General features: G+C 44.0%; 5 protein-coding genes across 7 annotated transcripts; 3 read left to right on the top strand and 2 right to left on the bottom strand.

Moving 5' to 3' along the window:
- The first annotated feature begins 5,891 nt into the window (after positions 1-5,891).
- On the top strand, positions 5,892-9,396 carry LOC4339816 (uncharacterized). 2 transcript variants are annotated; one of them, XM_066310516.1, is made up of 8 exons: positions 5,892-6,053; positions 6,952-7,088; positions 7,181-7,292; positions 7,383-7,465; positions 7,576-7,639; positions 7,724-7,841; positions 8,712-8,866; positions 8,982-9,396. In XM_066310516.1, the coding sequence occupies exons 2-8, from the start codon at positions 6,967-6,969 to the stop codon at positions 9,078-9,080; spliced, it is 753 nt and encodes a 250-aa protein (XP_066166613.1). In that variant the 5' UTR covers positions 5,892-6,053; positions 6,952-6,966; the 3' UTR covers positions 9,081-9,396. The 2 variants fall into 2 exon arrangements, with proteins under 2 accessions (XP_066166613.1, XP_015639334.1); XM_015783848.3 differs by having other exon boundaries at positions 6,933-7,088.
- A 519-nt stretch (positions 9,397-9,915) lies between these two features.
- On the top strand, positions 9,916-12,871 carry LOC4339815 (nucleoside diphosphate kinase 3). The gene is made up of 7 exons (XM_015783847.2): positions 9,916-10,237; positions 10,334-10,465; positions 10,567-10,604; positions 10,731-10,781; positions 11,433-11,600; positions 12,102-12,214; positions 12,458-12,871. Exons 1-7 carry the CDS (start codon positions 10,144-10,146, stop codon positions 12,579-12,581), a joined length of 720 nt encoding a protein of 239 aa, XP_015639333.1. The 5' UTR covers positions 9,916-10,143; the 3' UTR covers positions 12,582-12,871.
- A 267-nt stretch (positions 12,872-13,138) lies between these two features.
- On the bottom strand, positions 13,139-15,049 carry LOC136356509 (uncharacterized). Its single transcript, XM_066310515.1, has 3 exons — positions 14,522-15,049; positions 13,875-14,039; positions 13,139-13,686 (listed from the first exon to the last, which is right to left on the bottom strand). Exons 1-3 carry the CDS (start codon positions 15,047-15,049, stop codon positions 13,591-13,593), a joined length of 789 nt encoding a protein of 262 aa, XP_066166612.1. The 3' UTR covers positions 13,139-13,590.
- A 672-nt stretch (positions 15,050-15,721) lies between these two features.
- Positions 15,722-17,777, top strand: LOC136356510 (nucleoside diphosphate kinase 3-like). The gene is made up of 3 exons (XM_066310517.1): positions 15,722-16,506; positions 17,008-17,120; positions 17,364-17,777. Exons 1-3 carry the CDS (start codon positions 16,216-16,218, stop codon positions 17,485-17,487), a joined length of 528 nt encoding a protein of 175 aa, XP_066166614.1. The 5' UTR covers positions 15,722-16,215; the 3' UTR covers positions 17,488-17,777.
- Positions 17,778-18,058: 281 nt separating this feature from the next.
- Positions 18,059-21,670, bottom strand: LOC4339814 (uncharacterized). 2 transcript variants are annotated; one of them, XM_015783846.3, is made up of 4 exons: positions 21,466-21,670; positions 19,428-19,961; positions 18,781-18,945; positions 18,059-18,592 (listed from the first exon to the last, which is right to left on the bottom strand). In XM_015783846.3, the coding sequence occupies exons 1-4, from the start codon at positions 21,595-21,597 to the stop codon at positions 18,497-18,499; spliced, it is 927 nt and encodes a 308-aa protein (XP_015639332.1). In that variant the 5' UTR covers positions 21,598-21,670; the 3' UTR covers positions 18,059-18,496. The 2 variants fall into 2 exon arrangements, with proteins under 2 accessions (XP_015639332.1, XP_066166611.1); XM_066310514.1 differs by lacking the exon at positions 21,466-21,670 and adding an exon at positions 20,553-20,666.
- Between the last annotated feature and the right edge of the window lie 1,431 nt (positions 21,671-23,101).

The following is a 23,101-nucleotide window of genomic DNA, read 5'->3' as shown; positions in this document are numbered from 1 at the left end:
TTTGATGAGACACAGTTTCCATTTTCGGGAGATCCCGTCGATGCTTCCTCTTTGGATTTTCTACTACAGGATGCTCCTGCTCCCTCTGTGGTCGCTCCACCACTGGCTGGTGTTGAGCAGCCGCACCTGCCGCACGCTCCGTTCCCTGTGAACGTTGAGCAGCGGCTACCCACGGGTGCTCCCTCGGCTGAGGACGAGCACCTGCCCTACTACGTGCAGCCGCATCACACTGCGGGCGGGACGACGGCAAGTTCCACATAGCCGGCTGCCATATCTCCATCTTCCTCAAGCAAGGCACCGTCGTCACCAGCTATCCGGCCGTCCACGTCTTCTTCACGACCAGCCGGCACGGTGGCGCCATTCCCGTACCACTACCAACGACGACCGGCGCCGACTCCTCCACCCCAAGTCGTCGCTCCGGCTGCACCCACACCTCCCCAGCGGGTCCACACCATGGTGACACGCTCCAAGACCGGTTCTCTCAAGCCAGTGGACCGACTCGTGCTCTCGGCATCCCACAGCGCCATTTCTCCACTGCCGGCCAACTACCGCTCTGCCCTTGCCGACCCCAACTGGCGTGCAGCCATGGCCGAAGAGTTCAAGGCTTTGATCGACAATGGCACGTGGCGGCTCGTCCCTCGTCCACCTGGTGCAAACGTCGTTACCGGCAAGTGGATCTTCAAGCACAAGTTCCACTCCAATGGCTCGCTCGCCCGTCACAAGGCACGTTGGGTTGTTCGTGGCTACTCCCAACAACATGGCATCGACTACGACGAGACCTTCAGCCCCGTCGTCAAGCCCTCTACCATTCGTGTCGTCCTCAGCATCGCCACCTCCCGCTCCTGGCCGATTCATCAACTTGATGTGAAGAACGCTTTCCTCCACGGCACCCTCGATGAGACGGTGTATTGCCAGCAGCCGTCCGGCTTCATCGACCCCGCTGCTCCCAATGCTGTGTGCCTCCTCCAGCGCTCCCTCTACGGCCTCAAGCAAGCGCCTCGGGCTTGGTACCAACGGTTCGCTACATACATTTGTCAGCTGGGTTTCACGCCATCGGCCTCCGACACATCGCTCTTCATCCTCCAGGACGGTGATCGCCTCGCCTACCTGCTGCTCTACGTCGACGACATCATCCTCACGGCCTCCTCCACTGAGCTTCTTCGCCACATCACGGCTCGGTTGCACACCGAGTTCGCCATGAAGGATCTTGGTGACCTCCACTTCTTCCTCGGCATCTCCGTCCGTCGCACACCCGACGACCTCTTCCTATCCCAGCGACAGTACACCGTCGATCTCCTGCAACGAGCCGGCATGTTTGAATGCCACCCCACCGCCACCCCGGTTGATGCTCGCGCCAAGCTCTCCGCCTCGGAGGGTGCCCCCGTCGCCGATCCTACTGAGTACAGGAGCCTCGCCGGTGCCCTCCAGTATCTCACCCTCACCCGTCCTGAGATCGCCTATGCCGTTCAACAGGTGTGTCTTTTTATGCATGACCCCGCGAGCCTCACCTCGCCTTGGTTAAACGCATCCTGCGCTACATCAAGGGCTCACTCTCCGCCAGCCTCCACATCGGCACCGGTCCGGTCGGGTCTCTGACCGCCTACTCCGACGCAGACTGGGCCGGCTGCCCCGACTCTCATCGCTCCACCTCAGGCTACTACATCTTCCTCGGCGATAACCTGGTGTCTTGGTCCTCCAAGCGACAGACGACGGTCTCCCGCTCTAGTGCCGAAGCGGAGTATCGTGCCGTTGCTCACATGGTTGCCGAGTGCTGTTGGCTCTGCCAGCTACTCCAGGAGTTGCATGCTCCCATCTCCACCACGACCGTTGTCTTTTGCGACAACGTCAGTGCTGTCTACATGACCGCCAACCCGGTTCACCACCGCCGCACCAAGCACATTGAGATCGATATCCACTTTGTTCGGGAAAAGGTGGCTCTGGGACAGGTCCGTGTGCTCCATGTTCCATCTACGCATCAGTTCGCCGATATCATGACCAAGGGCTTGCCTGTGCAGATATTTACAGATTTTCGATCCAGCCTTTACGTCCGTGATCCTCCTGCTGCGACTGCGGGCGGGTATTAGGAATACTTTGCCATATATGTACAGATTGTACTGTATTGTTTCTTTCCTTGTATTCTCCTCTAATTGAGGATCCTGTACATGTGCTTCCTATATTAATACATGGCCACCCCTCCCATTGGGTGTGTGGTGTTCTCCCCATTCCATTCTACACTGACGATCGACCTGATCTGATCAATGTGTATATTAATTTTATATATATATATATATATATATATATATATATATATATATATATATATATATATATATATATATATATATATATATCCAAGAGATCAATGTCCCTACGTACCTACTCCCTCCGTTTCACAATGTATGTCATTCTAACATTTCCCACATGTTAATCATTAACATCAATATGAATATGAGAAATCCTAGAATGACTTACATTATGAAACGGGGGAAGTAACTAGCTACTACTACCTCCGTTTCAGGTTATAAGACTTTTTAGCATTGCTCACATTCATATAGATGTTAATGAATTAAGGCACACATATATGTCTAAATTCATTAACATATATATGAATGTGGGTAATGCTAGAAAGTCTTATAATATGTGAAAGGGTCAATTAGGCCTAGAGGGGGTGAATAGGCTAATTTAAAATTTTATGCGGAAGCTAAAACTGAGTTAGGGTCAGAAAGTCTGATCCACAGTCAGACTATCCGAAAATATCAGATAGTCTGATGTTGGATCAGACTGTCTGATCCACTAAAGTAACACTACAAGTAGATCTAGTGCACAAACAAGAATATGCCACAAACAGCGACTAGATCTATAGCGGCACAAAAAAGCAAAGCTAAATGAGGGGAGAAGTGATATCACCAACAATGAAGTTCACCGAGTTGTTTCCGGAGTTCAAATCCTTGAGGGGATTCTACTCTCCGTTGAGGAGCTCACTAAGAGCCGGGTCTTTGCTAACCCTTTCCTCAAGAGGTTGCACTAAGCACTCCTCCTTCCACTAAGGGGTATCTCTTTCCTTGCTGAGGCGAGATCCGGCCTTCACAAACTTCTCCCGGCCAACCACACGTAGATCGGTGGCTCGGAAGTGACACCTAGCCGTCTAGGAGTCCTCAACCTCCAAGAGTAACAAACACCACACAACTCTTGGTCAAACCCTAGTGCTCAAGATCGAGTGAAACACACACTAGGCCCTCAAACACCAAATCCACAACCACCAAGATCCACCACACAAAGAACAAGGAGGGATTTGAGAGAGGGAGAGAGAGCTCAAAGATCCAAAGCACCTTAGCACCAAGCTCAACCCAAAGTGAATGAGAATGAAATGAGTTGGGTAACCCTAGAAAAGGGTTAGGTGGGGGGTATTTATAGATGCCCCTAAAATGTGGCCGTTGGGAGAGAATCTTTTCATCCCACCTCGGAAAGTCCGAGGTGACATCGGATAGTCCGATGTTTTTGACACCCAAGCAGGCCAGAGACAAAGAACGAAATTCTGGAGAATTTCGGACAATCCGATCGATCGGATAGTCTGATGTCATATCGGATATTCCGTTATTTTTGAACCAAGAATTTCATCCTCTCACAGAGACTCAAGTTCCATTGAATTTCGGAGTCTTTGGGTCATCGGATACTCCGATCACATCGGATAGTCTGATTTGAAACTCACTCAAGAGGAATAAAAAGCAATTTAAAACAGAGAGTGAAGTTCTGGGAAATTTCAGATAGTCCAAAGTATCGGATAGTCCGACCTTATATTGGATAGTCCGATATTTTTAGCCAACACTCAGACCAAAGACAGAGAGCAAAGTTCTGTGAAATTTCGGATAGTCTGAGCATCGGATAGTCTGATCAAGATCGGATAGTCCGACAGGAATAAAACAGGAACACTTCAAATAAATGATTTTGAGCACTAGTGTTCTACCAAATATATGCATGTGGTATCCCTCTTAATAGTACGGCATCCTAATACTCAAGAACACAAGATATACATGGATTAGAAGACAATTACCACAAAAGATGCCGCAATACTTATTGTGTTGACATCCACTCCTTTTTCATCCTTGCATACATCTCAACAAAAAGCATTAGTTACCCTCTAATTGTGTTGTCATTAACACCAAAATAAATGAGGGGTCCTAGATGCACTTTCAATATGAAATGGGGAAGTACCTCTTTTGATCGAGATGGTATGATGTTGGGTCGTATCTAAAAAAGTTTCAATATGCGGAGACTGAGAAAGCGGCTTGATATGCATGTAGTCCTAGGCAAAGTGGGGCAAACCCAGCCCAGCCGAGCAGGTAAGAGGGCCTCAATCTCCCCTCCAACGGGGATTGATAGGCCCGGGCCATTAATGTCTCAACTGAAAAAACGGGTATAACGCATCCTCCATCTTCAAAAACCGGTACAGATAGACTACTTCAATTGTTTGAGAAGTGACTACACTGACGTAGCAAGTTTACCGCGGTTTGAGTTAGCACAGGGCAAGTGTCCACCTTGGGTTCGATGCTCTTAGAGAACAAAAAAAACTCAATGTCAGTGGAGGAGGAGATCAGACGGGTGTTATCCATGGCCATCCAGCAACACCTCAGCGTTGAAATAGAGGTAGTGGCCAGCGTCCTGAGGGACCCGAGGTCTGGTGGCAAAGATGACGACGAGAGTACTAGGAGCAAGACACGAGCCTTTGACGCTACTACCCAAGCCACGGTGGAGGAAGACGAGTTGACAGGTGCCGAGGAGCAAGGCCATGACGAGATTAGTCGGAGTGAGGTGCATGGCTCTAGAAGCAAGCCATTGCCAAGGAGCAACGTGACGATGGTGGCAGACTCATGTACTCGACGGATGGGCCACCAACACGAGCTCGACCATAGTGCCAGATCTGGAAAGAGGGAAGAAGAGGTGGGTAGAAGCTCGTGGTCATCGGGGAGAAATCTTTTGGGTGGTGGGTGTAAGCGATGTTAGTGAAGATGGCCACTCGCACAATCTAGGCTTTGCCGCCGTCCGCCACTACTGATCTTCACCACCCATCGAGTTGGCAAATGGCGAGCGAGACACGAGCGTGCAGTGGCAGTGGCTGGTTGACAAGATGTGAGCAGCTCTCGGACGACCGGTTTGACAAGTACAAGACTATGTTCGGTGATGGTGTAGGGGTAGCGACATGGGCTGGGTCGATACAGAGATGATCTTGGGGTTACCGAGAGGCACGACAATGGAACCTGCAAGGGTGGCCACCAAGACGGGGTTAATTTTGCAACAAAAATCTCAAATAGGGATGATATTTTGTAAAAAATGAGAATGTGATCCTTGGTTGAGCCTCGAGTTTTTTATAGTACCGAGCACCACCTCAGCCTCGAGCTCAACCTCCTCCTCCTTGTGGCGTTTAGCGAGCTCCCTTTTGATTCCGCTATGCCTCCATGGCTCCATCAAGAGAGGAGGTAGAGAGATTGAGGGAGGGAGCCTGGTAAGGAGAAAGTACCCCTGGCATGTGGGTCCCACATTATTTGTCCTAATTTTTTCCCTAACTAACATTGACAGGTGGGTCCTATTGGTATTTTTATTATTTATTTTGTGTTTAATGTCACGTAGGACAAAACTGCTATCCAAGTTGTTTTTTGGGTGGTAAATTCACTCGATTTAAAGAGTTGAGGGAGTTTTTATATCGTGTTTTATGATTGAGGGATACGAATCAAACTCTAACCACAGTTGAGGTGTTATAAAACCGACCCTATTCTGTTTCTGATTTGCACTAATTGAAAGTCGGAGTTATAAAATAAAAGAAAAATTAAAGGTAGAGAGTTCGGAGAGAAATACAATTTATTTAGAAAGAGAGGGACGGTAGGAGAGAATCTTTTAGCGTCCAAAATCTTTCTGTCGTGTATCCGTCTTCCCCTCTGCGTCGAAGGAAATCTCCCGTCTCGTCGTCGCTCCTTGCGCCGATCTCCATCCCGCGAGTCGCGAGCAGAGAGCAGGGGAGGGGAGGGGAGGGGCGCAGTCACCCGTCCTGCTGCATCCTGGTGAACATCCACATCCTCTCTCTCCCACCTACTTTTATCTCGAATTTGCTTGCGTTAACCCTAGCTTCTCTTCTAGATCTGGAAGAAGCTCTTCGATCTCTTAATTTCAGAGCCTTAACCTTACTACAAGTAACGATTTGTTTGTTCCCCTCAAAACCCCCATGTCCCAAGTTGGATCCGCCCCTGCTACTTAGCACCTGTTCCTATTCTCTACCTTGTACTTACGGTAGCACACCTCATAAGGCCTTATAACAATACAACTTAAAAGGATAGGTATGCCCTGCTTCAATGTGAAGCTATGTTCAAAATACCTGGCTCAATGTGCAATTCACTATCTGTTTTTTTTTACCCCCAAATCATCATCAACAACAAAAAACAATCTAACTCCTGCATCCAGCTTATGTTGTACGCGCATGCGCCAATTACAATAAGAAGAGATGGAAATTTCTTTCAAACTACTCCAGGCATTAAATGAATAATCAATCCTAAACATGCAAGTATGACCAGGGGCGGATCCAGGAACAAAAAATTGGGGGGGCTCAATTACACAGTTTCTTTAACCTCCAGCTATCTAGGGACCTTTAGTTTATCATTCATGGTGAAAAAATTGAAGGGGGTGCTCCGGGGGTATCCATGAGTCTTGTGGGTGTAGGGGGGACTTGAGTCCTGGGACTTGAGTCCCCCTGCACCCACGTTGGATCCGCCCCTGAGTATGACTAGCTAACATTTTTGGGCTTCCAACACAGTAGTCAACTACTTGTATTTTCCTGAGCTCCCCCTTTATACAAACAGTATTAAATACTATAAATAAATTTCTCTCTAGTAGGAGTATCATCTTATCCATTGTCCGTTGACAGTTATTTGCATTGTGTTAAACAGACTATGCTCTTTCTAATAGAGGTAACATAGTTGGATGGATGATGTTTATGGAAGGATAGAGGTCTTCCCCCAGCACTTCTTACCATCACAACAATCCATGGAGACCCCTGCTGATGGTCTCTCCACAAGTAAGACTAACCTGGATTCTCCACCAAGGTGATACTTTCAACCAAAGGAATTCTCTGGCTCTGAAATTATTTTCCCCCCTTTCTTACTGCAATAGTATGTTGCTCTTGTCATGTTAACAGTTCACGTAGACGTTCCTGGACTCCGAAACGAGTAATGGGAGCTGCATCACTTTTGCATTTATTGTCTCTTCCTCGCATAAGATGGTCTTCCAGCACTGAGGATGATGACAAGGTTAATCAAGTACTTCCTAGTGTAGAAATTTTACATCATGCTACCGTGATCTCTGTCTTATATAGCACAAGCATTTTTCATTGGTAACAGATTGAGCTAACCAGAGCTGAAGTAGAATCATTAAGAACCGAGATTGCTGATGCTGAAGAGAGGGAATCTCAGTTAAAAGCTCGGTACGGTACATTAGTTAACCAAGTTTATTGACCTTATTTTCCAACAATGTCACAGTATGTAAGCATTTTTTTTCCCGCCATATGTGATTGATATAGTTTGTGTCTTCCAGGTTGGAAAATATTGATGAAGTTTTGAGATATGCACGGCTCTCTGGGTATCTCTATATTAGAAGTGTAAGAAACCTTTGCACTTTGACCTTCTCCCCATTGCTTCACTCTTGTCACGTGGAGGCTGATATGATATTTTGTTGCATATAGAGATGGACTCAACTTCCTGGAGAGCCACCTATTCTAGATGATGCTGATGTCGATGATTGGCTTCCTCGGTTTGTTGTTCTGCAAGGGCAATGTGTATACTATTATCTTAAATCTACAGGTAAATATTTTGTTATGGAGTATGTCATGTGTTGGTCACTCAATCACACATTAATTAGTGGCGGGTCAAGGATTTGAACATGAGGCGGGGCAAGAGGCAATGGCATAAAAGATGACAATATATATTCTGCATCTAGGGTAATAGAGCATATCTATATATATTACATATGCGTTTAGGCATCTTAGGCAACACAAAAGAATATTTTGCCCTAACTGTCTTGTAAAAGCAATCTAACATTCTTTTGCCTTTTCATTAGTCTGATAAACACATAAATTACATATTCACAAAATTACCCAGCAAAAATGTCTAACCAACATTCCAGTATCCACTAAGATTTCATAATAACTAAAAGTGAACCCTAAGACAAATAACATGCATACTGTGATCTTCTAGAGGCATGGCTAATTAACCGATTGATCACAGGGATGACTCCTGGCTTGTTTCCTGCTTTAGCCCATTAGCAGTTGGCTGCATTAGAGCTTAGATAATACATAATTTGGTACTTAGCTGGTTTGGAGAAAAAAAATTGTTGGGGTGGCTCTGCCACTAAATACAGTCGAAACATATGTACTTAATGCCCCAGCAACAGCATATTTTGCCGGGTATGCTGGAATCTTGATACAGTTAGATCGACTAAATTCATAAACCTTCTAGCAGGGTTTACAAAACCGTGCGGTTATCACGTGCGATAACCTTCTCAGTTTTTGATACCTCACGATAACCACGTGGTTACCACGGTAACCGCCAAAACCGTGGGGTGGCAGTAACCCCACCCCAAACGGTTTGGTAAACCCTGCCTTCTAGGTGTCTTACTTTTATGCAAAAGAACACCTATCACAGAGTCCAATCTTAGCTAAGTACTGATTTCAGATCTAAGTCCACAAGAATCCACACTGCTGTGTGATATTGTGGAAGTGGGACAGCTTCCGAACTTTGTGCCAGAAGATGAGAAAACAAGATACGCATTCTACATAATGACCAGTCAAGGTTTGAAGTTTGAATGCTCGAGCATGTCTGAGATACAGGTAAAAGAGTGCACTATGCCCCCCCCCCACCCCAAATAAAACAGAAAATATACTGGTATACTTGGTCGTGCTTGATCCTGACAATCATTAGTATATATGCTTGACGATTTGGCAGGTGGATTCATGGGTGAGAGCGATAAGAGGAGATTGCGGATTGTCTGACGGTGGTGAGAGTAGGAGCAAGACAAGCAGGCAAGAAGTTGGGTCATGGTAATCAATCCTTGTTCTTGAAGGGCGTACACATTAAGATGTATTATGCAGTGATGTACAGTAGATAAGTCGAGAAAATATATAGTGAAAAACTTGGAAACTAGCATAAGATGTAAAAAGATGTCCATTTTTTAATCTTACGATAGTTTTCAGGTTTTAAGTAGATAGGTGGTTTTTTTTTTCCCATAGAGAAGCGAATGCCTGTGCTGATAGCAACTATGTGTGGATACATGTAAATGGGCAAAGTGTAAGACATTGCATATGTATGTGGTGATACATGTAAATGGGCAAGTGTAAGACATTTGAATCGGTTAACTGAAGATTTGGGAGTTGTGAGGAACAATACAAGCAAGGAATACTAGTAGTATGAGCGGGTGAAGTGGAATGGTACGCTGGGAGACCTGCCCCTGCAGAATGGGAGGGAAATGGTGAGATTGGATCTCATCTCGGCATGCAACCACATGTAAAATGTTTTTCCTGGCTTGCGGATCCGATGGAACAATTGTTTACTCGGGTCTGTGCTGTGCTCTTCCTAATTGGTTTGATTTTATTATTAGAAAAAAAAAAGAGGTGCATGGTAGGTACTCTACTCCGGTATAATACTCCTGGCTGGCTATGAGATGGGAGGGAGGGAGGAGCGAGGAAGGAATGGTATGGGATGCTCATGCATTGCGTTGGTTGGGGGAAAATTAACGAGGTTCGATCTCTCCTCCCCGAAGCCGAAGGCCCAAGGGAAAAGAAAAAAAAGGCAAAGGGGCAAGAAGGGAAATGACCGTGGTGCCCCCGACAAGGAGGCCTCGAGGCAGGGAGAAAAGAGTAAAATAAAAAAAAGGAATCCTGAGCGCTGTCGTGTCGAGGCGTGCGCCAGCCACTGAGAAGGAGAAGAGGTCCTCCGGATCAAAGCGGCACCGACGACGCCGGCGAGGCCACTACTACCATATCATAGTACATACTAGTACAAGACTGGAGGGCTAGTGGGGTGGGGGTACAATCCAATCCAATCCAATCAAATCACATCGATCGACGCCGCAACCCAGCAGCAGCAGCGGAACCCTAGCCAAGCCACCATGAGCAAGCTCTGCCAGTCGGCGTGCAAGGCCGCCAAGTCTCTCCTCTCCGCCACCGCCGCCGCCTCCTCCCCGCGCACCTCCCTCCTAGCCGGTCAGTTAGTTGCTTTTCTTTTCTTTTGATTTGATTAGGGAGGAGGGTTCCAGGAGTGGACAAACTGATGAAATACTGTACGCACGCTGCACGCAGAGGGGAGGAACGCGGCGCTGGCCACCCTCACCAACCTGGGGAGGAAGACCCTCCCCACAGCTTACGCCTACTCCTACCACCACAACTCCTCCGCCGCCGCCGCCGGATGGCTCGCTGCCATCCCCGCCGCTGGTTCTATTCCTTCCACATCCGATCCCCACCACCAACCGATCCTTTCTTAATTTTTGTCTCTACTCTAATCGAATTCCCATTTCTCCTCTTCTCTTTTGCAGTTTACATGCTACAGGATCAGGAGGCGCATGCTGCAGAGGTACTAGTATTTCCTTCCTTCCTTCCGCCCCCACCCATCCCATTCCCCACTTTTTTTTTAATTCCTATTTATCCACTGCTCTATTAGAATTGATTTATTTGACAATGCTCCTTTCCTCCAATGTAGATGGAGCGCACCTTTATCGCCATCAAGCCTGACGGCGTCCAAAGGGGCCTGGTAACTACTACTTGTATTGCATCACCAACATGATTTTTTTTAATTTAATAATACTAACATGGGTTCTATTAAGTATCACCGTAGCATTAACACCAGCAAATTACTAGTGCATACATCATACTACGATATAAAATTACGGAATCCCATTACATGCTCATGTTGGTACCATGTACTTCCTCCGATTACTAGTACATCTCTATTACTAACATACTGGAGTACATATACTTCGATATACCACTAGTAACAACTATATAATGCATAGTACCATCTCATCTCAGTTCTACATATGACTAATAATACTGAGTAGTAATCACATTCACATGAGACAAACTTTGAGATGTGATGGCAGATCTGTCATTCTGCTCTCTTTTCATTTCTTTTCTCCAATTGGGCTCCTCAACTCTGCACTGCACACTTGGGGTCCTCTCCTCTCATCTCCTCTTCTCTCAGGTTTGTCAAATCAATGGTCCCCAGTACTACTACTAACATCCTGGCTAGTGGCAGGCCGACATGTAACCAATTTCAATCATGCAACCAAACACTAAATTGTACTCTACTGTTTATTGTCTCCATATGCCTGCTAATAATTTCCTACGGGAATACTGTATGATGGATGTTGTTCATATCCGCTTTTTCCTCCTCTTTCTACAGATTTCTGAGATACTGTCCCGATTTGAAAGAAAAGGATTCAAGCTTGTTGCCATCAAGCTGGTGGTTCCATCCAAAGAATTTGCTCAGAAGCACTATCATGATTTGAAAGACAGACCTTTCTTCAATGGATTGTGTGACTTCCTTAGCTCTGGCCCTGTGCTTGCCATGGTAAACTGATGCTTCATCCCTGCAAATCTATACTTTCTATAAACTTATAACCCACTAACTCTAAACCTTAACATGCAACCATGCCACATCATCACCCACTAGCAATAATTACATATTCAACCTCATGCAAGTATGCAGCATTATCTACAATCTATTTAATTCAACAAATCAACATGCAAACATATCCAATCATCACCCCTCACATCATTTTCACAATATTTTTACAAATCTATCTATCATTTTTATAATATTTAACAAAACTTATCAATATGTTCCACATTAAAGCACGTGTTTCATTCGTTTGTTTCATGAAAAATATTGATAAGCTCTGATATTTCATTTGTTCTCTTTTTACCCCTAGCTTGATTCTAACGAAAAAAATATATATTGAAAATTACTTAGTAATTCCCGTAGCAAAGTGCGGGGAATCACCTAGTACATTTTATACTATGCCCTGTGCTGCTGGGTAACAATACACGAATTGCTTCCACAATTATACAGGTTTGGGAAGGAGAGGGTGTTATCAAGTACGGGAGAAAACTGATTGGTGCTACAGACCCACAGAAGTCTGAACCAGGAACCATCAGGGGTGACCTTGCTGTTGTTGTTGGCAGGTAAATACTTCATCTTGCTTGCATTAGCCCTATCATTGATTGGTATATACTTCGTATGAAGAAAGGGCACTGCATCCATCTCTATTGCCTGATATTGTAATCTGATATTACCCAACATCCATTTTGTTTTCCATCCATATATACAGATGTAGAGAACCTGTCAATTAAATCCTGAATTTCTTCATGCCATCATGTGCTCTTTGTAAATCTTTCTAACTGACGTTCCATCAATTCCAACATCAGGAACATCATCCATGGAAGCGATGGCCCAGAGACTGCAAAGGCTGAGATTGGTCTCTGGTTTGAGCCCAGGGAGCTGGTCTCTTACACCAGCAACGAAGAGAAGTGGATCTACGGGGTCAACTAACCGGCGAATCATCTCCCCTGTTTGTTTTGTTTTTTTTTCATTTTCTCTCACTTTACCTAATTACATCACCATGGAAGAGTGTAATAAAGTTGCGATCGTGACATTTGGGGTTATGCCCATGTGATCTGGCGCAAATAAGAGGCCTCAAGAAGAATTGTCTACCTTCAATTGTAGAGCGTGCACTGAGTAATCAGACCATCACCTTCACTCAAATGGTCGAACGGATGGTGATGCCACTTGTTTTGTTATTGTTATATAATGGTACTACATGTTGTCTCTTGCTTGTTTTAGCCTTATGATGTCTTCTCCTTATTTTTGGACTTGCTCGAGTGCGAGATGCTAATTTGGAGCATTCTCGAACTGAAAGGAAAGGAGTTGTTAATCATAATAATAAGATATATAGTGCAGCATTTGGAAGCTCCATTTCTTGTACAGATGGAGGTATTACTAGTTTAAAGATTGCATAGGCGTTGATTGAGTACGGCATTTTAACTTGTACGAGAGTCGTCGTGACAAGAGAAGAAGAAGAAGATGTACACACGAGATGAGAGAGATAATGGATGCCTTCCAGTGCCAGTGCGAAGCCTGAAGGGAGCTGAAGTTTATTACTACTAGTGATAAGTTTCTTCATCGAGCCATTTGTACATGGATGGGCGGCCTTCAGCTCGCAGCAAGTAATACCGACTACTAGCATTATTACTAATTATTATTACACATGCATTGGAAGGAAAATAGAATTACAAGTACTAGTCTAGTAGTAGAAGGAGACGATCCAAAGCAGCTAAAATTAATTCCGACAAGTGCAGCCGCGACTACGGCGCCTCTCTTCCACCTTGGCCTCGCCCTCCCCCTACACACAAAGGCTGGGCCTTGCACCTTGGATCCTTTCCTCTCCTCCTCCTCCTCCTCCTCCTCCTCCACCAGCTAGAAGCTTCTAGAAGCCAAGGTTCCTTCCTTCACTGGCAGCTCGTCCTCTCCAGGAGTTACTTTAATTTGTTTCTTCCTCTTACTACTTCCTTGGCTTGAGCAAGTCGCCTTCTTCGATCTTGGCAAACCTCCCTCGCACTCTTGGCTGGCTGTCTGCAAGAGCCTTCCTGCAAGCATACTGCAACCATGCCAAACGATGCATCAGTCAGTGTCAGTCAGTCAGTCAGTCTCCTTGTTTGTACTATTATTCATCAGCCTCAATCAGCTTCTCTAATTAATCATGTAGTAGTACCTTCTCTGTCCTTATGTTCTCTTTTTTCTTTTCTTTGAAAAATTAAAAAGGAAGAGGACAATATATAGTTTTACCTTGATCTTTCTGCCAAAGTTTCTCTTCACCTTCTTCTTTCTGTACCTAGATAGCTTCTGCTTCCTTTCTTCAGATTTCAGGTCACTGATGGTTACAAGCCTCTCGCAAGATGCTAATTGAGCGTTTCCTGAGTTCCCGGGTCGAGGGGTGCTAGCTCCAAGATTCTGTTGGAAAGACAACTAGCATCGTAAGTACAATTCTTCAACAACCTAGCAGGGTCTGCAAATGTTTACTCGAACAATCTCACGGCCTTTCTAAAATAATACAGTATATAAAAACAAAAAACCATAGGATATACACGTACGCTTTGGCACCTAGGTAGTCTCTTAGAAACCAACTTTGTATGCAGGAGCTTGCATGTAAAAGTATCTTGAAAGAAAATTAAAACCACAAGGAAAAGGCCTACTTTGGGCAGAAATAGTAAAATCAGTGTCATAGCTTTGATGGCCTTTAATTTGAGTAAAGAAGCACCACGCACATATACATACAAGGGCAAAGGTGATTTCTTTTCTCGACACCTGTGTTTCGGAAACACACTTTACAATACACAGCCGTTGCTTGCTCACAACGATTCCTTATCTATCACTACCTTACCTATATACAGTAGTAAGTACATAACATAACCGCAAGAGAAAAATGATCAAACCTGAATGTCTCCTTCGCTGTATGCCCTCCTCAACCCAAACGCTGTCTCAAAGTCCAATCCTTGGAAGTCCAGGAAGTTTGGCCTGGCTGGTCCATTGATCCAATCAGCTGAGTTGAGGCACCCAGAACTGACACTTTTCTGGAGTGAACAACATTCAGGAACTGATGGCTTCTCCTTCTCCATGGCCGGTAGTTGTACTTGGGTTTCCCTAGGGAACTCTTCCACTTGCAGCATAGGAATCTTGACGTCCAGCAGTTCAGAAATAGTCTCTTCGATTGCGGACTTCTCCATGAGTTCCTTCTCGCACTCGTATAATACTTCGCTTAAAAGAGAGTCATTCTGAATGTCGCTGATATCTGCAACCTCTATAGTTTCATCCATTACGTTCTCACTGCCAGACATCATCGAAATGGCTGCTGCAACTGGATCAAGGCTAAGCACTGGTTCTTCAATGATGGGTTCAGGAGCTTTGAACAGGTCCCCTTCCCCTCCAAGGTCATACTCTGATAGAAAGGATGGTTGTGCCATGTTTCCCTGTAGGATCGACAGATGACAAAGAGGTTATTTCAGTCCACTTAGTTAATTCATTTTAAAATGAATGAAGTACTGAAATGTAACGTTCTTAATTGCAAACATGTTACTAACAAGCATTCTATTTTCTGGTCAGTAGATTTTACTTTTTGTTTCAGGAGTGAAAACATAATTTATTTTTACTATGGGAAAAAAAGTAGAGAAGGCCAAAAGATATTAAGGTCAGATTAATGACTGTGCTTTGTTTTGTTTTGTCTACATGAGTCGACAGCAGTAAGTAGATATTCTTTTCCCTCCAAATTAAGGCAAGGAGAGTGACGAGAAAAAAAAAGTACTCCTAGGGAATTTGAGTAGAGAAAAGTGTAGCCTCTCTCAATGGGGAGGGGAGGGGAAGATTGCAGAAGAGAGGAAGCAGTGCGCGAGGCAATAACAAAGTGTGTGTGTGGAGTGTGGCTGGCAAGTAATTAAAAGTGAGTATATATGGATGCATTTGCAAGTAGTGCTATGCCTCTCTCTTGTTTTTTTGTTTTTTTTTGGGTACATCTACGACTACAAGCATGTAGTATGTTGATGGTGCAGTACATGTCAACTTACAGGTCCCTGTCATCAAGCCTGACGGCGTCCAAAGGGGCCTGGTAACTACTACTTGTATTGCATCACCAACATGATTTTTTTTAATTTAATAATACTAACATGGGTTCTATTAAGTATCACCGTAGCATTAACACCAGCAAATTACTAGTGCATACATCATACTACGATATAAAATTACGGAATCCCATTACATGCTCATGTTGGTACCATGTACTTCCTCCGATTACTAGTACATCTCTATTACTAACATACTGGAGTACATATACTTCGATATACCACTAGTAACAACTATATAATGCATAGTACCATCTCATCTCAGTTCTACATATGACTAATAATACTGAGTAGTAATCACATTCACATGAGACAAACTTTGAGATGTGATGGCAGATCTGTCATTCTGCTCTCTTTTCATTTCTTTTCTCCAATTGGGCTCCTCAACTCTGCACTGCACACTTGGGGTCCTCTCCTCTCATCTCCTCTTCTCTCAGGTTTGTCAAATCAATGGTCCCCAGTACTACTACTAACATCCTGGCTAGTGGCAGGCCGACATGTAACCAATTTCAATCATGCAACCAAACACTAAATTGTACTCTACTGTTTATTGTCTCCATATGCCTGCTAATAATTTCCTACGGGAATACTGTATGATGGATGTTGTTCATATCCGCTTTTTCCTCCTCTTTCTACAGATTTCTGAGATACTGTCCCGATTTGAAAGAAAAGGATTCAAGCTTGTTGCCATCAAGCTGGTGGTTCCATCCAAAGAATTTGCTCAGAAGCACTATCATGATTTGAAAGACAGACCTTTCTTCAATGGATTGTGTGACTTCCTTAGCTCTGGCCCTGTGCTTGCCATGGTAAACTGATGCTTCATCCCTGCAAATCTATACTTTCTATAAACTTATAACCCACTAACTCTAAACCTTAACATGCAACCATGCCACATCATCACCCACTAGCAATAATTACATATTCAACCTCATGCAAGTATGCAGCATTATCTACAATCTATTTAATTCAACAAATCAACATGCAAACATATCCAATCATCACCCCTCACATCATTTTCACAATATTTTTACAAATCTATCTATCATTTTTATAATATTTAACAAAACTTATCAATATGTTCCACATTAAAGCACGTGTTTCATTCGTTTGTTTCATGAAAAATATTGATAAGCTCTGATATTTCATTTGTTCTCTTTTTACCCCTAGCTTGATTCTAACGAAAAAAATATATATTGAAAATTACTTAGTAATTCCCGTAGCAAAGTGCGGGGAATCACCTAGTACATTTTATACTATGCCCTGTGCTGCTGGGTAACAATACACGAATTGCTTCCACAATTATACAGGTTTGGGAAGGAGAGGGTGTTATCAAGTACGGGAGAAAACTGATTGGTGCTACAGACCCACAGAAGTCTGAACCAGGAACCATCAGGGGTGACCTTGCTGTTGTTGTTGGCAGGTAAATACTTCATCTTGCTTGCATTAGCCCTATCATTGATTGGTATATACTTCGTATGAAGAAAGGGCACTGCATCCATCTCTATTGCCTGATATTGTAATCTGATATTACCCAACATCCATTTTGTTTTCCATCCATATATACAGATGTAGAGAACCTGTCAATTAAATCCTGAATTTCTTCATGCCATCATGTGCTCTTTGTAAATCTTTCTAACTGACGTTCCATCAATTCCAACATCAGGAACATCATCCATGGAAGCGATGGCCCAGAGACTGCAAAGGCTGAGATTGGTCTCTGGTTTGAGCCCAGGGAGCTGGTCTCTTACACCAGCAACGAAGAGAAGTGGATCTACGGGGTCAACTAACCGGCGAATCATCTCCCCTGTTTGTTTTGTTTTTTTTTCATTTTCTCTCACTTTACCTAATTACATCACCATGGAAGAGTGTAATAAAGTTGCGATCGTGACATTTGGGGTTATGCCCATGTGATCTGGCGCAAATAAGAGGCCTCAAGAAGAATTGTCTACCTTCAATTGTAGAGCGTGCACTGAGTAATCAGACCATCACCTTCACTCAAATGGTCGAACGGATGGTGATGCCACTTGTTTTGTTATTGTTATATAATGGTACTACATGTTGTCTCTTGCTTGTTTTAGCCTTATGATGTCTTCTCCTTATTTTTGGACTTGCTCGAGTGCGAGATGCTAATTTGGAGCATTCTCGAACTGAAAGGAAAGGAGTTGTTAATCATAATAATAAGATATATAGTGCAGCATTTGGAAGCTCCATTTCTTGTACAGATGGAGGTATTACTAGTTTAAAGATTGCATAGGCGTTGATTGAGTACGGCATTTTAACTTGTACGAGAGTCGTCGTGACAAGAGAAGAAGAAGAAGATGTACACACGAGATGAGAGAGATAATGGATGCCTTCCAGTGCCAGTGCGAAGCCTGAAGGGAGCTGAAGTTTATTACTACTAGTGATAAGTTTCTTCATCGAGCCATTTGTACATGGATGGGCGGCCTTCAGCTCGCAGCAAGTAATACCGACTACTAGCATTATTACTAATTATTATTACACATGCATTGGAAGGAAAATAGAATTACAAGTACTAGTCTAGTAGTAGAAGGAGACGATCCAAAGCAGCTAAAATTAATTCCGACAAGTGCAGCCGCGACTACGGCGCCTCTCTTCCACCTTGGCCTCGCCCTCCCCCTACACACAAAGGCTGGGCCTTGCACCTTGGATCCTTTCCTCTCCTCCTCCTCCTCCTCCTCCTCCTCCACCAGCTAGAAGCTTCTAGAAGCCAAGGTTCCTTCCTTCACTGGCAGCTCGTCCTCTCCAGGAGTTACTTTAATTTGTTTCTTCCTCTTACTACTTCCTTGGCTTGAGCAAGTCGCCTTCTTCGATCTTGGCAAACCTCCCTCGCACTCTTGGCTGGCTGTCTGCAAGAGCCTTCCTGCAAGCATACTGCAACCATGCCAAACGATGCATCAGTCAGTGTCAGTCAGTCAGTCAGTCTCCTTGTTTGTACTATTATTCATCAGCCTCAATCAGCTTCTCTAATTAATCATGTAGTAGTACCTTCTCTGTCCTTATGTTCTCTTTTTTCTTTTCTTTGAAAAATTAAAAAGGAAGAGGACAATATATAGTTTTACCTTGATCTTTCTGCCAAAGTTTCTCTTCACCTTCTTCTTTCTGTACCTAGATAGCTTCTGCTTCCTTTCTTCAGATTTCAGGTCACTGATGGTTACAAGCCTCTCGCAAGATGCTAATTGAGCGTTTCCTGAGTTCCCGGGTCGAGGGGTGCTAGCTCCAAGATTCTGTTGGAAAGACAACTAGCATCGTAAGTACAATTCTTCAACAACCTAGCAGGGTCTGCAAATGTTTACTCGAACAATCTCACGGCCTTTCTAAAATAATACAGTATATAAAAACAAAAAACCATAGGATATACACGTACGCTTTGGCACCTAGGTAGTCTCTTAGAAACCAACTTTGTATGCAGGAGCTTGCATGTAAAAGTATCTTGAAAGAAAATTAAAACCACAAGGAAAAGGCCTACTTTGGGCAGAAATAGTAAAATCAGTGTCATAGCTTTGATGGCCTTTAATTTGAGTAAAGAAGCACCACGCACATATACATACAAGGGCAAAGGTGATTTCTTTTCTCGACACCTGTGTTTCGGAAACACACTTTACAATACACAGCCGTTGCTTGCTCACAACGATTCCTTATCTATCACTACCTTACCTATATACAGTAGTAAGTACATAACATAACCGCAAGAGAAAAATGATCAAACCTGAATGTCTCCTTCGCTGTATGCCCTCCTCAACCCAAACGCTGTCTCAAAGTCCAATCCTTGGAAGTCCAGGAAGTTTGGCCTGGCTGGTCCATTGATCCAATCAGCTGAGTTGAGGCACCCAGAACTGACACTTTTCTGGAGTGAACAACATTCAGGAACTGATGGCTTCTCCTTCTCCATGGCCGGTAGTTGTACTTGGGTTTCCCTAGGGAACTCTTCCACTTGCAGCATAGGAATCTTGACGTCCAGCAGTTCAGAAATAGTCTCTTCGATTGCGGACTTCTCCATGAGTTCCTTCTCGCACTCGTATAATACTTCGCTTAAAAGAGAGTCATTCTGAATGTCGCTGATATCTGCAACCTCTATAGTTTCATCCATTACGTTCTCACTGCCAGACATCATCGAAATGGCTGCTGCAACTGGATCAAGGCTAAGCACTGGTTCTTCAATGATGGGTTCAGGAGCTTTGAACAGGTCCCCTTCCCCTCCAAGGTCATACTCTGATAGAAAGGATGGTTGTGCCATGTTTCCCTGTAGGATCGACAGATGACAAAGAGGTTATTTCAGTCCACTTAGTTAATTCATTTTAAAATGAATGAAGTACTGAAATGTAACGTTCTTAATTGCAAACATGTTACTAACAAGCATTCTATTTTCTGGTCAGTAGATTTTACTTTTTGTTTCAGGAGTGAAAACATAATTTATTTTTACTATGGGAAAAAAAGTAGAGAAGGCCAAAAGATATTAAGGTCAGATTAATGACTGTGCTTTGTTTTGTTTTGTCTACATGAGTCGACAGCAGTAAGTAGATATTCTTTTCCCTCCAAATTAAGGCAAGGAGAGTGACGAGAAAAAAAAAGTACTCCTAGGGAATTTGAGTAGAGAAAAGTGTAGCCTCTCTCAATGGGGAGGGGAGGGGAAGATTGCAGAAGAGAGGAAGCAGTGCGCGAGGCAATAACAAAGTGTGTGTGTGGAGTGTGGCTGGCAAGTAATTAAAAGTGAGTATATATGGATGCATTTGCAAGTAGTGCTATGCCTCTCTCTTGTTTTTTTGTTTTTTTTTGGGTACATCTACGACTACAAGCATGTAGTATGTTGATGGTGCAGTACATGTCAACTTACAGGTCCCTGTCATGCTCCGAGAGCATATACTGATGGACAGGAGGGGCATCAGAAATCCTGGCCAAAAAAGCTCTATTAAGACTCAACCTAATTAGATCCCCCCTCCCTGCCACTAAACTAAATATCTCAAAGACTGAACCCATGCGCGATGCATGTATGTACCAATATATGTGTGTGCGCGCGCGCGCGCAGAAAAGTAGAAAAAAAAGTATGAAAAAGGAAGAAAGATGTGAATGAAAAAGACAAAAAGGAAAGGAAAAGTTGCAGCCAACATGACCAGTTGCTTGCACCACTCGCGCGGTGGCTTAGCTGCTTATTAGCTGAGTGCGAAAAGGAAAGGTGAGAGTATGAATTTTAATTAATTCATTCATTCATTCGCCACGCCATGTATGTAGTAGAGTAGTGGTGGAAGAAGAAAAGAAATCTCAAAGGTGAGTGAGTGAATTTTTAGTTGCTCTGTTTAGGAAGCTAGCTAAGCGTTTGCGTTTGAAGAGAAATTAGGAAAGCAACAGCAGCAATTAAGGATGATGGATGGATCGATTCGATTAGTCATCTCACTCATGAAATGTCTGAGGTACATACATGTTGTGGTTGCTTTGCTTAAAAGAGGAAAGTGAAGGGGTGAATTATTGAGGGCTTTTGTTGGCATAGATAGTACATGGACCAACAAGCCATCTTAATCATAACGGAGCAAGAAAAAACAGAAAGAAATAGGAACAAGAGAAAGCGACTGTTTTTCTTCATTCATTTCATATCTTCATACGTGTGATGTGATGAGAGAAAGAGAGAGAGAGAGAGAGCAGATGCATGAACCATGGGTAAGAGAAAGAGCGATTAGAGGAAAATCCATTCCATGGATACATGCATGCGGATTAGCTAGTGTGCAAGGAAGGAGGAGGAGGAGGCAGCTCACGAGGATGTCAGGCGGGTCGGCGATGAGCGGCAAGGCGGTGGTGTAGATGCAGGAGGCGGCGTCGGGCGGCGGCTGCTGCTGCTGGGGGTAAGCAGAGAAGCCGAAGGTCTCCGGGTACATGGCGGCGTACATGGAGAATTATTGGAGATGGACAAGAGAAGAGATCGAGGAGAAGAGTATATTGATTATTGAACAAGGCGGAAGCAGGGAGAGGGCTTATGCAACAGATTTATTTATAGCCAAAACGAAAACAACCAGCTCTTCTTGTCTTTCATTTCAGGAGGAGGAGAAAAGAGGAATCGAAGGAGCGCGTGACAATGAACGGAGACAGTGGAGTACAAGACGCCAAAAGCTGGTTGCAGTATATGTGTGGCGTGTGGGCCCCCCCTGTCGCGGTCCATGGGCCCACGCATTCTACAGTGCCACTCACCACTCTACCTCCACACCACAGCTGATGCCAGCCTCCCCTCCCCTCTCTCCTCCTCTTTCCAATTATTATTATTATTATTATTACTACTACTAATACTGCTAGAAAACTTTCTAAATTTATAGTATTAAAATATATCGTATCTTATATATATTTATTGTGCACTTCACAGGTCTACTCCTCCTCCTCTTTCCTCCCTCCCTTCCCTCTCCACCCGGATTGCTTTTCATCCCACATGCAGACTACTCCTCCATTTGCTATTCCAGCAACAAGCCAATTTTCCCTAGCTACCACTCTCTTTCATATACCTCAAATTACTTTACCACTTCTTCTCTTTATGAGAGTTACTCCTATTAACTATTATATTACTCAAACTACACCGCTCCTACGGACCTGGATCCTTCACTTACGTTATTACTCTCTCCTTCCTAAATTGATCATCATCATGTAATAGAATCCAAAATTTCTCAAATTGATCATCATATAACTGTATGGACACGGATTTCATCGGAATACAATTAATGCAGTATGAGAGAATGTGTGCATGCTAAGATGTAATCGGCATGGGGTTTTAATCGATGCATACATTGTGGGAGAATGTGTGCATGGTGTCTTGATTGATGTGATTTAAATTGTCCTCGGTCTTGGTGCATAAACTTATATGATGATCAATTTAGGAAGAAGGGAGTACATACTAACGTGTCCACTAACAGCAAAGTGAACTCATGCCGTTGATTATAAAATCACTTGCCTTAAGGCAGAGTGTCTTGTTCTGTGCTCCTCCTCCTCCTCTTGTGGAGCTTCCCTTGGCCGCTTTGCAGGTGATTCCCTCCCTTCCCTTCCCTGATCTCCACTCAGATTGCTTCCATTCATCCCACATGCAAACTACACTACTCCGTTTGCTACTCTAGCAACAAGCCAATTTTCCCTACCTACCTCTCCCTTTCATCTGCTTCAAACTACTACTTTACCTCTTCTCTTTGAGAATTACTCTTAGAAACTATTGCTCAAGCTGTACCACTCCTACGGATCTAGATCCTTTACCTTATGTTATTACCTGACTTAAGAGCCGCTAATGCGTCGGACCAATAGCAGAGTGAACTCATGCAAGTGACTATAAAGTCACTTATCTTAAGGTAGAGTATCCCGTTATGTGTTTCCACTAAATAATAACAATGGTAAGTTTGATCCATATACTAATGTAATTTT

This window comes from Oryza sativa, chromosome 5 (genome assembly GCF_034140825.1).
Source record: "Oryza sativa Japonica Group chromosome 5, ASM3414082v1".
In the NCBI taxonomy this organism is placed as follows: domain Eukaryota; kingdom Viridiplantae; phylum Streptophyta; class Magnoliopsida; order Poales; family Poaceae; genus Oryza; species Oryza sativa.
This window is presented reverse-complemented; position numbering and strand designations above follow the sequence as displayed.